Source organism: Fundulus heteroclitus, chromosome 13, assembly GCF_011125445.2.
Source record: "Fundulus heteroclitus isolate FHET01 chromosome 13, MU-UCD_Fhet_4.1, whole genome shotgun sequence".
In the NCBI taxonomy this organism is placed as follows: domain Eukaryota; kingdom Metazoa; phylum Chordata; class Actinopteri; order Cyprinodontiformes; family Fundulidae; genus Fundulus; species Fundulus heteroclitus.
Window position 1 is genome coordinate 11,681,246 of NC_046373.1, and position 15,074 is coordinate 11,696,319.

At 38.3% G+C, this 15,074-nt stretch overlaps 1 protein-coding gene across 1 annotated transcript in view; it reads right to left on the minus strand.

Moving 5' to 3' along the window:
- Positions 1 to 4,966: 4,966 nt before the first annotated feature.
- Positions 4,967 to 15,074, minus strand: part of LOC118556518 (gamma-aminobutyric acid type B receptor subunit 2-like) — a 92,946-nt gene continuing 82,838 nt past the window's right edge. The window contains 2 exon segments of the mRNA XM_036145867.1: positions 4,967 to 9,369; positions 12,765 to 12,882. Of these exon segments, the coding sequence (XP_036001760.1) occupies positions 9,204 to 9,369; positions 12,765 to 12,882 (284 nt within the window). The 3' untranslated portion in view covers positions 4,967 to 9,203.

The following is a 15,074-nucleotide window of genomic DNA, read 5'->3' on the forward strand; positions in this document are numbered from 1 at the left end:
GTTCGAGTGTTGGCTCTTTACAACCGAGGAAATGTGGAGACCACATTTAGGTGTCTTTGGTCAGATTCCACAGTAAAGCCTTCTCGGTTACAAGCTCGTGTCCAACACTGATATTTCTCGTCAATGCTTCGGGGCTAGTCACTCCAGCAGATACCAACGTGGCGGTGTTTTGTTGTTGCCGTTATATCTGTTTAGGCGATATTCGGGACAGGTCTGTTCACCATTTGTCTCAAACAAGTAAACTATTCAAGCGTTACCGCTCTGCTTGTACGACCACAAGCTAGGCGCGACGGATGCATCTAAATTTAGCAATCTGACGTCATTTGAGGAATGCCCTATAGAAACTGGGCCATCCGACTATCAGCTGGAAAGACCAGGAAGCAAAATGGGGAAGAATTCCCTGAACTGTGTGATACAACTTTGAGGTTGTATCGCTGCGGAAACGAATTTCTTAAACAAGCTCCCTGGACCTGAGGGTTTCATGCACCCACACCCTCTTCTTCCTTGTTAATCTTTTTCTCCTAACTAGCAGGGCTTGCAACAAGCGCAGCGCACACCATGTCCTGTCTGAAAGGCCCGTTATTCCGGTTCAGGCTCTCAAGCTGCCTCTTCACCTGATTTCTAGAGACAGAAAAGTGGAAGAGGGAGGCAAAGGGTGCATTGCCATCCTCTAATTTGGTTCTGAATAAATGCACATAAGAAGAAGAAGAAGAAGGGTCTATGACCGAGGTGGAGGATAAAAAATATTTGAGGAGTGACAGGGGGAGTTTTGGATGAAAGGAGTGGTGGGGTGTCTGGCTGTGGGAAGGAGAGAAGGATGCTGAGCTTGTTGCTGAACTGAACCGGGTTTTTTTTCAGTTCCTTAAGTGATCCAGGGTTTGTTGCTGGGGAAGCATCTGTTCTGGTGGGGACTGTGTTGTCCACACAGACGTTATATCGTCAGTCACACACTCGGTCATGGCACTGATGTCCTCTCCATGTGGTTGGCACAGTGCATCCTGGTCTGTTGCCTTGAACCAACCCTGAAGGGCTTCTTCTGCTTCCCATGACCCTCTCCCCACAGTCCTCTTCAATGCAGGTTGCCTCTGAAAAAGGGGCTCATATTCTGAAACAGATGGTCATCTGATTTGCCAGAAGGAGGTTTTGTTTTGGAGATGTATGAGTCATTGACGTTTTGCATAAAACAAGTCCAAAGTTTCTTTTTGTCTAGTAGAGCAGGTGACAAACTGTTGAAAAGTCTGTCACCTGTGTAGCACTTTTTTTTTTTTACTTTAGTTTTGAGTTTTTCACAAGCTTTTTTTAAACACTTTATCCTTTAACATTTAGCCATTTTTGTTGTCCCTTCAGAATGGATTTTTCTTACAGTATATGGGTCCTTTGTTACCGTTTGCCTGTTCCACCCGATCCTTAAAGATAAACACCCTTTACAGACTTTGACATTTTTAGCGGGGTCAGGCCTGAAAAGGGCTTCAGTAATTGCACAGAAACTCAGGACATTTGACATTTTTTTCAAGGTAAGGTTAAAAACACAGCAACCCTAAAGCACATGCAACAATTAAAAAATACCTTCTGATAAATGGATAAACAGAATAAGGAAATATATTTAGGAAATCCCAAAAGCATATGCAAATAGAGAAATTGAATAATTACGTTCTGTATAAATAATCATTAAATACAAATTTAATGTCATTTATTACTAATTATAGTGGTAACCATTTTTAAAATTGCCAGATTCATTATTTATTGGAATCTTCTCTTCATTCGGCAAATTTGAGGCAAAGACTGTAACCAAACCGTGGACAAGATGCTCCCCTCCTTCATCCTCAGTGACAACTGGCTTCCCTCACGCACTTCAATAATTCATCAAACACAATATTCAAGACTTTCATAGCCCATTTACTATTCCTTCTCTTTCTCTCTGACAACAGCAGTCATTCCATTTGCTGTGTCTGTTGTTTGTTGTGGAGATTAAGAGCTTAAATGTTGAATGGGCAGCACATTGTGTCACCACATTTACCTGTATTTTTTATTTACAGCTTTTAAACTGGGAAAGTAACTGTTTTTGCATTAGGGAAAGTTTTACTGACAGTTAAAAAAAGAGTAGTTTTTTTTAAAGCCATGAAATCTAATGCATTTGTATTTCTGTAACATTCTGTATTTGTTATGTTGTCTATCATAACTAACAAGTCTTAACAGTTCAGATTGTTTTGGTTGATTGACTGTTTTATGATGGACTGCAGCTTATGAGTAAAACATACCTGCCAACAGCATCTCTAATGTCTGCTACTGCTATGGTTGCAAATCTTACTTGGCAGCCTATTGAATGCTTGCTGTCATTTTCATTTAGTATCTACTTGTTACCCCTAGTTTAGATTATGGAGTATTGCCACAAGTCCTTATCACATGCTGAAGACATGCAGTATTTCTGTGTGACCACATGAGCACTGTCTCTTATAGTCACTAAGTGAGAGTGTCCATATTTGTATATTATAGATGGATTAATGAGGAAAAAACATCTAGGTCAGAAATCTAGGTGTTGTTATGGGCTCATCTCTAAAGATTGCCTAGACAAAGTTTTTTACTGAAACAGCAGACTAACATCTTAAAATCCCCCAAATATTTTTTTTCTTCTGTCACACAAGAAAACAAACACTGCTCCATGCTTTTATTTCCTCCAATAACCAGACTAGGACTAAGCAAAAAAAAATAAATAAAAATAACTCCCTATAAGCCTGGGATGTGCAGAAACTATTGGCTATTTTAAATCAGGAATTAAAATGTTGCTGTTGAATTGAAGTTTACTTGTAAATGTCAAATATTATTTGTCTGATTCTTTTTTTTTTATTATGTCTTAGCTTTTTCTTTGTTTTAAATTTCAGTTTTAATATAAATCTTTTGTGCATTGAGGATTCTTCTTTGACAATATAGAATTGATTTGTTGTTGTTGATGATTAAATATTCATTGTCGTTTTCCACACATGAACTTCTTTACATTTTATTCCCTAAACATTACTGCAGTACACAGTTGCTGTAAATACCATATATGACAGAAATTTCATTTTTGTAAATTTGATTTAAAACTTTGTGAACGTTATCTCATATGTTTTGTCTTGGATAACCAATAATAATAATTTTGCTTGGACAATTATACCACTCCCTATATTTTCCTTCTAATAGTAACAGTAAAGAGTCAGGACTAGTATAGAGTTTAAGGGACATTTTTGATATATGTCAATGAAATGGAATTTCTCAATATACTTTTAATTTGAATAAATATGTTTTCAAATACAAACTTATTCTTTGTGGAACCAGATTATTACACAAAAGGACTTGTCAGCATTTCAGATACATTTTTAAAGGGGACATATGCCTTTCAATTATTCCTTTTCTCATTGAAATCATTCAGTTGTGATCTATATAAAGTGGAGCTGCAATGTTTTGGTCTGATCTCCTCATTGATTTACCCCCATGTTCCTCATTTTTGCCCTAGTTCTGAGTTGCATTTAAGAGCATTCTGGTGCTGTCTCTTTAAATCTAAAGGAGGCACTTCCTGTCCCGCCCCCCTCCAGGTTGAAGAGCGTTCCACTCCACACAGTTCAGCCATTTTTGTAGTATGCTGAGGGATGGTGTAATAAACAGCTGAATGTTTTCACTTACCCACTTGTGGCTTCAGTATTCTTGAGCTTAGACTACAAAATTGCTTCTAGAAATAAAAATTGCAGATTCGTGAAATTGGTAAGCCTGAAGTCCATGACCATGTTCTAGCAGTTCAGCAGCAAATTCTGTGACGTAGTTGTTCAAAAAACATAATAGAAAACAGAGAAAACTAAACAGCTTGAAAAATATGACCCAAATGGAATATAAAGATATCTATGCAGCTCCTGGACAGACTACATTGCATTTTTTCTGCACTCCTAGAGACTCCAAGTACACAACAAAAATGTAAGAGCTAAAACATTGGATTTTGCATAATATGTCCCCTTTTAAGTTAATCAAACTGGAAAACAAGAGGCTTGAACTCCACATACACTGTAAAGCGGTGAACCTATAAAGAAAGAAAAAAAATAATAATTTGCACTCATTCAAATCAGTGATTAAATATTACCAGACCATGTGTGATATTCCAGGTATTGTCAAAAACCTTGTCCTGCAGGAAGCTCAGACATTAAGTTTGGCGTTCCCCTGACTGTTGGAGTACACGAGTAACTTCTAAGCAGTGTTTCTAAAATCATTATCAAGATAACAATGACCAACAGCAGTGTGTGTGTGTGTGTGTGTGTGTGTGTGTGTGTGTGTGAATGAGTGAGTAACAAAGTTGCTAGAAGGAAATTGCAACTTTACAAAAAGAACACCTTCACACAAACGACAAATAATACGTAATTGTGATGAAATGTTGACACCCAATTAAATGTTACATTTTTAATCAAGAGATTTGAATATTGTTCTCAATATTGGTCAGCAAGTACAATATTGATAAAAAATTTTATCTCTGAAAAAAGTGATTCAAAATATTTCTAATTGGAAATAGCATTATGATTTTAATGATTACATCATTATTATGCAGAAAAGAAAACATGGTGGTGGTGTTACCAAGGTTTATGCTATAATCATGATGGTACAGAAAAATCTTTAATAGCTTTCCAAACTTTTATCCAAGTGTTTTGTTGAACAATAAAACTGTCTACCACCAATAAAATACATGTAAATGTAAAAAGATGAACTTGAGGGTTGAATTTGCCTTTCCGTGATTTTCATATTGGAACAGAGCCAGCCCATACGGCTTTATAAACCTAATTTCTTGTAATAAAAAAACATGAATAGGCCTGTTTACATTACATTAATTATGTGGCTGTTGTGTTGGTGTCAATAATCATGCTCTTGGTCTCTCGAAATGATGTTTATTAAATAAACTCAGCTGACGAACTGCAGACTTTTCACAGCAGGGGAGGATAAAAGAAACACTGCATCATTTTCAGTCACACTTTATTTAACGATGATGTGAAAAGTAAAGGCTGTCCATAACATTCAGACAACAAAAGAAGAATGATTTGTAAATTTCCCCTACCCCCGCCCCCCATAACAACCAATGGCTCAAAAAAAAAAATGGTGTTCCAAGTGTGATACTCATTTTATACAAGTTTTTCATATCTAGACCTCATCTGTACATAACATAGTTACAGATACTGTAAATAAAAAGAAGACTTCAGATTTGTGAAATGTTTCCTATGTAAAAATGAGAATGTACGTAAAGATCTTTACATATACATATATATTTATATATATAGTTCTCTATTCTTTCTGTAATAAGAAAACAAGTTATTGCCCCTCTTGAACATGTTGCATTTAACATAGGTTGTTGTTCACCATTTAAAGTGTTAATTGAACATAATGCCATTTCGTACCACATATCAAACTGACAAAACAATAACAGCATGGACCTTTGTGTGTCTCCACTTAATATAGTTTTTTATAGTGTAACATATCTGGGTTTGTGTTGTTGTTCTCCAGAGAACCCGACGATAAAACGTACAAAGATATCCTCGTATACGTCACTTTGATCTTCAAACTGAAAAGGTAAAAAGACCTGTGGCAAATACAAACCATCAGCATGATTTTTTTTATTACAGGTTATTATGAGCCCTTGACCCACCACAATTGCATTTGTAAAATTGATTCATTTATGGGAATAACTGAAATGAATCATGTCAGAATAAAAAAACAAAAAAAAAAAAAAAAGACCCGATCTGTTTGATATTTCAGACTGATCTGATAAAATGATTGGCTTTTTTTTTTTAAATCACATAAGTGGATTATTAGGTTTGTTCAATAGCTGCTACCTTCTTTTTATTGCCCTCAGTGAACAGGTGCTAAATCAGTAGCATGTTAGATGAGATGACATTTAGTTAGTCCACTGAGCATCTTGGCGTCGATATGTGTGTACTGATAAAAAAGGCAAAAATAACCCAAACAAAAGCTTGTAGGGAACTACAGTGGATTTAAAAAGTGTGGACACCCCTGTTAAAATGTCAGATTTTTTAAACTTCAGTTTTTTCCCCCCCCTTCAGCCGGGCATGGTTGAGGGGGGTTGAATGATCAAATTAAACTAGACTGGAGCTTAAAAGGTAGTTTTGTACACAAACGGCACATCGTATCACCAAGAGAACGCAGTAGCCACAGTGAAACATGGTGGTGGCTGCATCATGCTCTGGGGTTAGCGCTCTTTGGACTGAGCTGGGTTATTTGTTCAAAACCAGTCCATTCTGACCCTAAATGTTCAAAAGTCTGCTGGAGACCTGAAGATGAAGAGGGCTTTTATTTTGCAGCATCACAGTGAGTCCAAGCAGACATTTAATGCAAGAAAAGAATGACTTCAATAAAGAAGATGGATTTGGAAAACTTTTACCCCTACAAGGGGTAAAAGGGGTAAAAAATGGGTCAATATGGTTAAATCAAGACGCATTTTCATAAACTCCTTTCAGAAGGCTGCATGGTGAAACTGAATCTAAACGAGTTACTGGACCTGTCCCCACACAACAGATTGTTTTTTTATTTTTTCAGCTGGATGGTTATATGTCACAACAAAGATGTGACTTGTTGAGTATCGTGGTCTCTGTTTTACATCGCAAAGACTCGACGTTTGAACAGGGGTGTGGACACTTCTGCGATTAAAAACCAAATTACAAGTGATGTGATGGAACAACAGAGTAGCTTTGTCACAACAGTTGCAAAAAAAACAGAGGTAACTCTGTGAATTATACATTTTATTTCATGCCGTCTTGAGAAAGCCAAATACCAAATACTCCATACATGGACACCATCATCAGGGTATCAGCAAAGTTGTACACAATCACATATAATGTAATATATAAAATGTGCGGTTGGTTTTTTTGCTTCTCCTGAAGGAAGATCCAACCCTCTGGTAATGTCTCCCACTCGCATGGTCTGTGATTCTCTGGTTGGCAAAGGTGCAGGAGAAGTCATGACTCCTTTTTTGAGGTCTGTGCTTGGGTTTTTCTTTTCCCTGCTCCTGTGCATTATGGCAGAGGCCTGGAAACGGGAGGAGCCCAAACCCCGATATGTCTGACAGCAGGTCCTTGTCTCCCCATCTTCACCTCTGGATCCTCCAACTTCTCTGAGGAGCGTCTGACTGTGTTTCTGAAGAATTATCCTCCGGCTGAAGCGGAGCCGTCGCCATGTACTCCCGAAGCTGTCCCTTTTCACGGACACATGGACTTTAGATTGGTCTATGACACATTGTTCGATTTACAGATGTGCGGCCAAATGTACTTTGCTGGGTAAGCGCAGTTTCGACCCTTTTGTATGTAGTGTGGGTCTTGCAGGCTACAATATAAGACAACAGGCACAGCGCTCAAGAAACGCCTTAAAAAATAAAAGAAAAACCAAGACACCAATGGTGAAACAATATGCTGAGAACGAACCTTTTTCGCTCTGAGTAAAAAAACGTCCTTTTTCCTGCAGAGTCCCCCATTTGCTTTTTCTCCTGCATCAGGAAAAAAAATGTAACAAAGAACAGCGGTACTCCTGATGACGGTCTAGGGTGAAGCTCAGTGGCACTGAATTACATTTCTGTAGCAACTGAGGTATGTTCACTGTTGCTAAGTGTGGATTGATCTTTCATGGTACTTATTGTTATTTGTAAAAGAAAGCCCTGTGTCTGTGCTAAATCACCGTGACCAGCAGTGGTGGCGTCGCCGTCTTTAAAACTGAACCTGCAGACCGTTTGGAGGTTCATTACACGAGACTTCAACACGTCCACTGTCTCTGCTGCTGCACGTGGAAATTCAGGTTAACTATTCAGTCCGATCGAGTTGCGGAACTGGTAAACCTACATTTTTTCCACCATCGCTTATTTTCGGTTCATCTCTCCTGACAGAGTTTTATCCCGCAGTCTTGTAACTTTGTGCTATTGCTGCGCCCCGTTGTTCTCATCTTTGCTGGTAAGACGTGAGAACAAGTCCAGTTAGACATCTTAACAGTCTATAAAGACTGGTCTGTGGGCTTCAACGTGACCTCACCCATCACTAGCGCCAACAGCACCTGAATTCACTGGGGGCTCTCATGGGTTTCATGTCTATATCTTGCGTTTTTGAATTTCTTGGCATGTTAAACCATAACAAAGCTGTGGAACACTCTTTTGGTCTCTTTTTTTTTGCTCTATTTTCTCGGAGACCTGTGAAAAAGGCATAGCATTATTATTTCTATAAAACATGCTGTCTGAAGACGGGCTGATTAAGTTGTAAAGTATGAAAGCCTTTACAGAGTCAGACAGGAGCTCTCTGACATAAATCAGTCTAGAAAAAATAGCAAAGTGGAACAAAAAAAGAGCAACGTGCATCTAAGTCCAAGTTTTAGGTTTGGGTCCTGGACAGATTTTTGATGCATTTATGCTTTTTGTAGGCTAATATATTGACAGCTATGCAAACAAATTCCTGCCTTTGTCATATATCTGATTTGTAGGATGTGACATTTTATAAGCTTTCACCTGCCTTTGTTACAAGCGCCACACTTAGATCCTATTAATTTGTCCATTCACAGCATATACAAAGCTTACAGTACATCAGTGTCGAAAGCAATGATATTTACATCTCTGCACAAGGTTGAAAAGTGGACGGGAATCCTTTCGTTAGCTGGAATCTTGAAAATTGCTCTCATTGCTCCCAAACTCATATCCAATCACTGAAGCAGTGAAATGTTTACATGGCTCACATGTAGCTGCAAGCACGTACAGTACATAAAACAGATAAGAAACAGAAACAATCCCTTTTGAAGATGATAAGGCTACACGTCAGATTTAGGGCTGGTCCACCGCTGCTGTCGGGGCGCCACTGTGCTTGGACATGGGTGTGTATCTCTGTTGTAAATATCGGTGTCTGACATGTGTGTGTAAGCAGGCCTAAGCAGGGAGGAAGATGGCCGAGGGGACGTTAATCACAGAAGTAGTTAAGCATCACCAGTCCTCTCCCACCCAGTTTTGACTGACGACATCAGTCCTCAAGAGACCAGAGTGCAGAGGTATGACGAGTGAAACTTTATCCCTCCCCCCTCTCTTTGTTCATCCCCATCTTCTTTTCAGTCCGAGACGGAATACGCACATATGCTGACGACATCAGTCTATTTGTTGTAGAAAAAAAGAACCATTTGTGTCTCCTCAGCAAAGAGCAAGGTGGGGGAGTAAATGAGGCTCAGAGGCCAGAGACCATTACCCTGTAGGAAGGGGGCATGTGTCTGTGCCTCGGACTGGAGCCTGGGCTTCCATTAGGGCTGGTGCAACTGGCGTCAACACCTCCTATGGATGGTAAGTATGCATGGTGCAGGATAGGCAGCTGCAAAGACAGTCGACGCTGTATGCTGCAAAGAAAGTGAGAGGAATAACGTCAGAATACAGTACACGGACTAGTAACAAACGGTAACAAAAAGCTGTGGTGGAACCTATGTTAGATGTTGCTAATCTGAATTGCTAAAAGTTATTTTACTTTTTTAAATCACAGAAGATCTGTCAACTCAGTTGTAGCATCTTGTGATTGATGTTATATTAACAATTAATGTTGTGTAAACTAAATATAGAAAGCTAAGAAAATTGTTTATGTAGACTCAACAGAGGCTAATGAGAAAGCAGAACATGGTGAAATATTTGTCCTGTTTTATACTGAACTGCTGGGATTCCAATGTCATATTGCTTTTATGTAAGAATTTTTTTTTTTTCCAATTTTTTATTACGTGACCAGCTTTTGAAAATGAGCAGATGGTATTTTCTTATTTGCTCTACAACATTGCTCTGTGTCAGGTTGTGCCATTATATGTAACAGGTGACAGATATTTATACAGGGGCAAAACTTATTATGACTAGATCGTCTTGTTGCACAGGTGGAGATGACTGTATCTAACTTTTCCTTGGTCAGTGCCCGTGCATGTATTTGCTGTCCTGGCTCCTGAAGTCAAGTTGATCTAAACACCCTATTAGATCACTTAGGCGTATGTTTATCAAGCTTTGTGGGCTGCTTTCATGGATTTGGCCCTACGCATGATTGCTGAGCATAGATTTGATATTGCATCACTGATTTTCAAAGACAAACTAGGGTGTACCACCTGTGTTCATTAGAAGCCTCTGACATCAAATTACTCTCTCCCTTGATAATTATACCCCACTAAGAAAATTAATTATGATACAAATTAGTTTTGAAATTAGAAATAGAGCTAGATCAGTTACTGTTTGTTAGTTCTCTCTGTATTTGCTGCTATCTGATATGACAAATACAAGAACTCAACAAGAATAATCGAAATTGTCTATTTCATTTCAATTGATCTTGATTGAGCTGAAATTTATTGTTCAAACAAAGGACAACGGATTGGTTGGATTGTTCAACAACAGAAAAGCGCAATGAATAATGTCTGGCAAACTATTGTAAGTACCACACTCCTATTTTTAATAAATGTTTTAGATGTCTTTTTGGCAAAAATGTCAGTTGTAAATCGATGATACGCAAATAACCCCATTATGTCTAAAATTATATTTCCAACCTCTTCAAACTGCTTTGAAAAACAAAGTTTAATATGTTTCAATATTCTTGAAATATTAAACTGGCTTTATTTTTCTTCTTTTACCATTTAACGGCTAGACAAGATATGTCTTCCAAATATCTATAATTCAGTACTTCCTGTTCAGAGGAGACCTTTTCAGATATTCAGAAGACATTTCTTGCTTGCCACAATCGACATTTTAGATACCCTATATATCTCTCTTCCTCAGCCAGAGGATGTGACTTCTCCCATTATAAATGACACCATGTATCTAAAGTAACATGTGACAGTCAAGTGTAAATGTCTCAAGTTACTGTTAACAACAGGAATGTTGATATCTAAAAACCTGTGAAAATACTCTGCTGATATCCGTCATTAGCTGTTGAAATGGACTGTAGGTATCAAAAAACAAATGAATCAGTGGAATTGTAAAACGTCAGTTTCTCCTGGTACCACCCCGTTTCAGAAAGAACGTACTAGCAGGCATCTAGAGCTGTTTTTCCAATAAACGTGAATGACAAAGGTGTTGTAATACGTCCTGGGAAGTACAAGGTCACAAACATATGAATGGTTTATTGCGGAATGGACAAACAGCCTTCTGGATATATTTTTCCCTTCTTTCTTATTGAAGAAGGAAGTGAAACAAGGATACGTTCTTTGACGAACCTGTTTAACTTTATGATGCCATATTCTCTTGCATTATACAGGAAATTATAGTGGGGCTACACCAGTTTAGTCCTAGCTGCTAAATAAAATATACAATTACACCAAGAAGTAAAGTGTAAATATCTGAAAACAATAAGACAGGTGAAGAAGATCAGACCGGCATGTGCAAGCTAGGTTTCTTCATTCCCTTACCATGGTTCCTTACCATTTCTCTTCTTTTTTTCCCCCTTTTTTTTTACTAAGTAGCATTGAGCAACCATTTTTCTCGGTTTACTTCCATTCTTACTAAGCCCATAAGACCCCATTCCTCCAGCTTCTGGGATCATCTGACTAAAAGAACATTTCATGCTTCAACCTGGTGTGACACTTTGCACCCCACCTCACCAGAGTCACTGCTAGTCGCTGGCAAAGAAATTACATAACCAAAGACTTGTTATGTAAAGAAAAAAAAAAAGAAAAAAATCAGGAGAGGGTAATGAAATTCAAGCTCGTTCAGCAACGGATCCAAAAAAATTTCATAATTGGTGGAATTTTGACATTTCTGTAATTCTTAGACTTATGCCTGATCCTGGCATAGGCAGATTTCATTGTGCTACACACGTAGTCGGGCTTGTTCTCGAACGCCTTTCTCCCTTTGGCGGATGCTGCATTGAACAATGAACCGCTCGGTGTGTGTTTTTGCATTTATTATGTCACAAAGTATTCAGTCTGTGCTAGATTTTCTATTTATAACTCTTTTTCAAACTTCTGCGTATTTGTCTTCTCTTCCTCTTCACCTTCTCTCCTGCTACCTCTTCATCTCTCTTCCCTCAGTGTGATCAAACATTCATGTGGCATGGGAATAGCTCCGAGTGTTCCTTTACTTCTGTTCTCCTCCCTGTCTATTTTCAGAGCTGCTTCCAATGCGAGCTGTAAATCAGTTGTTATATAAGCCTATGTGAGTCTCTACCTCCTCTCTTGTCTGTCTAAACAGCTTTCTTCTTTAAGTCCCTCCTTTCGCTCGTCTTAATTTTTATGCCCCTTTTGTCTGCGGTCTCCTTTTCTCACCATCAATCTGGTGGTGTTCTCCTCTTTTTGCTAAAAACCGGCATCGGAGACAGAATCCTCAATGATGCATGAAAAATTGTCCCCTCCTCGCTGATGAAGTCGTCATGCTTCAGCTTTGCTGCCTCATGAATAATAGGTGAACATAGATGCGCATTGGTTTCCTGAGCGTTTTTAAGTGTGCAATACATCAGCTACTTTCAAGTCGGGCCAACAGATCAATCATTTGCATGTCTACGTGTGTACGTGTCGGTGATTTTGTATGAGAGCCGTAGCATGCTTTGCCCACCAAGAGAGTACACATGTGCTCACATAATGGGTGTGGGAGGGAAAAGTGCAGGGTTGGTCCATGTGTTCATTGGGCTCTGTTGCCAGAGCAACTGCCTGAGAGTTACTAGTGGTTGCGCTACATGTGATGTGTCGTCTGCTGAGAAAGCTCACTAAACAGTGGGTAGGAGGGAGGGAGTCGGGGAGGAACACGGGCACGTATGTGCTATGGAAATATGAGATCTCACTGTTCAGGAGAGTTGATATCCTCCAAGGGACCTCTGCTTATTCTGGATGGATCCATGGAGCCCCACTGCGCCTGCGGTTTCTGCTCCAGGTGGTTCTTCAGGATCGACTTCTCTCCATCTGCATTGAACCATGTGGAGACATTTTGAAGAAACTGTTATTATGTCAAACGCACTGTTAGACATCGCGTCTCAGTTGTTGTACACTTCCCGTGGCATTAAGCATGACTCTGATTATCTAGGTACTTTGGCTCTGTGTCATGATGAAAATCATTTTTATTGGACGTTGTCACAGCATACCCATACACTAAACAAAAGAATAATAAAAAAAAAGTTTACATAATGCTAGGTCTTCTTTTTATAGCTGTATGTTGCTGTTTAGCTTCTGTTAATGAGGAATCTTGCTTATATCATACTGTTACGTCCAGTTAAGATAAATTAGATTTGTGGTCCGTAATTGTAGCTGGAGTTCAACATCGAACTCCAAAGTTATAATCCTCAATTACACCTAGCTAGAACTGGAGTCTTTCATTTTGCCCCATATAGGTCCTAGATTTTTTTTTTTCCTTTTTTCCAGAACTTGCTGACCTGATTTACTTATGTCAGCACCACACTCCCCCATTAGACATCTGGGCTCACTGAACTATTTCAGTGCAGTTTGGATTGTGCAAATAAATTACCTCGTAGATCTAAGAGTTGTGGGAAAAGTGCTGACACGTATATTTCTACATCTCTGTGTGATTTTTAGATGGCACGGAGTTCAGGTCAGAAGCTTTCATGCACTCATCACCGGCAGGGATGCCGTAGAGGCTTTGCTTGAACTAGTCTTCTTTATGCAAGTTGAGAGGCTCACACGACAAACACGCTCAATAGTTTTAGAAAATAAAAGCTGATGGTTTGAAATTGTGTTGGATTTTCTTGACTTCATACAGGCTCAAATTAATACATAGGTTAAGTTATATATACAAAAACCCTCACTTACATTTGGATGAATGTCCTTTAGCCGGTTACATCCCAAACCATTCAAAACCATGTTTCTTAACAGATATAGTTTAAAAACTGCAGGGCTCATACAACCAGCGCTGCAGTATTATCTAACATTAAGAGAATAATAAAATATATCCTTCAAGCAGATTATTCAACCTAAAAATACATGCTCTGAAGTTTAAAAAATTAAATGAAACTAATTATCCATTCTTTGCATTTGTAGCTTTATGTCTTTTTTTCTGGGACTTAACCAGCATTATCTTTGCAGATCAGCTTTTGCAAGTCAAAAATGAGCTGCTTCATCAATTTTCACATGCAGCTGAACTTAAAAAAATATGAAATTCTATCTATAGCGATGATTTAAAGATTTTCAAACAATTCCCTTTAACTAAGCTGTAATTCAGGTCTCCACACATAACTAAACCAGCTTAGTCGTTACCTTGAATATATTCAGTAAGATGGTCTGATGGAGGAAGAGTGCGTAGCCTTGCCTCTAACCTTCTGTGAATGAGTGTAATGAATGTTGACACAGCATCCTTTTCTTAAATCAGAAAACCATTCACAGGTCCCCAGTATACTTAGAAGAGCTCTATTATGAATTCTGAAGACAACAGCTAGGAGGCAGTGATGATGCATAAACCAATAGAGGCAGGGAAAGGTTTACATGATGGAGATCTTTTTAAGAAAAGCTAAGTGAAGTGGGATTTTACTGCCAGATTGTGCGTCAGAATGACTCTGAGCCTCACACAAGGCTTTTCTTTGCATCTCATTATGGCCTCGTTCCCTATAAGATCATGATCAAGGCTTGTAAGCATATCTGTTAAAAAAAAATGAAAAAGCCAGTATGGTTGAAAACGAGGGTGAGTTTATGCAAATTGGGCTTAAAACGTATTTTTAGCAACATGCAATTACATATAACTGATTTAAACCACTACTTTGCAATTTACCCTTTGTGTTGCCAATATTCTGTCAGCTGTGAAATATTTTTTTACATAATTAAACTTGTCATTAACAAAAATTATAAAAATGTGCATTGCTCCCTAACAGGATTTTTTTCCCCCAGTACAAAACACTTTTTTTGAAAATGCTTTGAAGCTTATTTTTATTTTTTATCATGTGAAAATACTTGAGAGCAATATGAATGCATAAATGCATAAATAGATAAATAAAATCAAAGTTTTTATTGTCCCCTAATCTCTTTTGTTAATATAATTAAGACATGACTTGTAAATAGTTAGACCATAAACAGATCAAACCATCTCTATGAGCATATATTACAACTTGACTTAATGTAACAACAACAATAAACATTTTTATTAAGTGGAA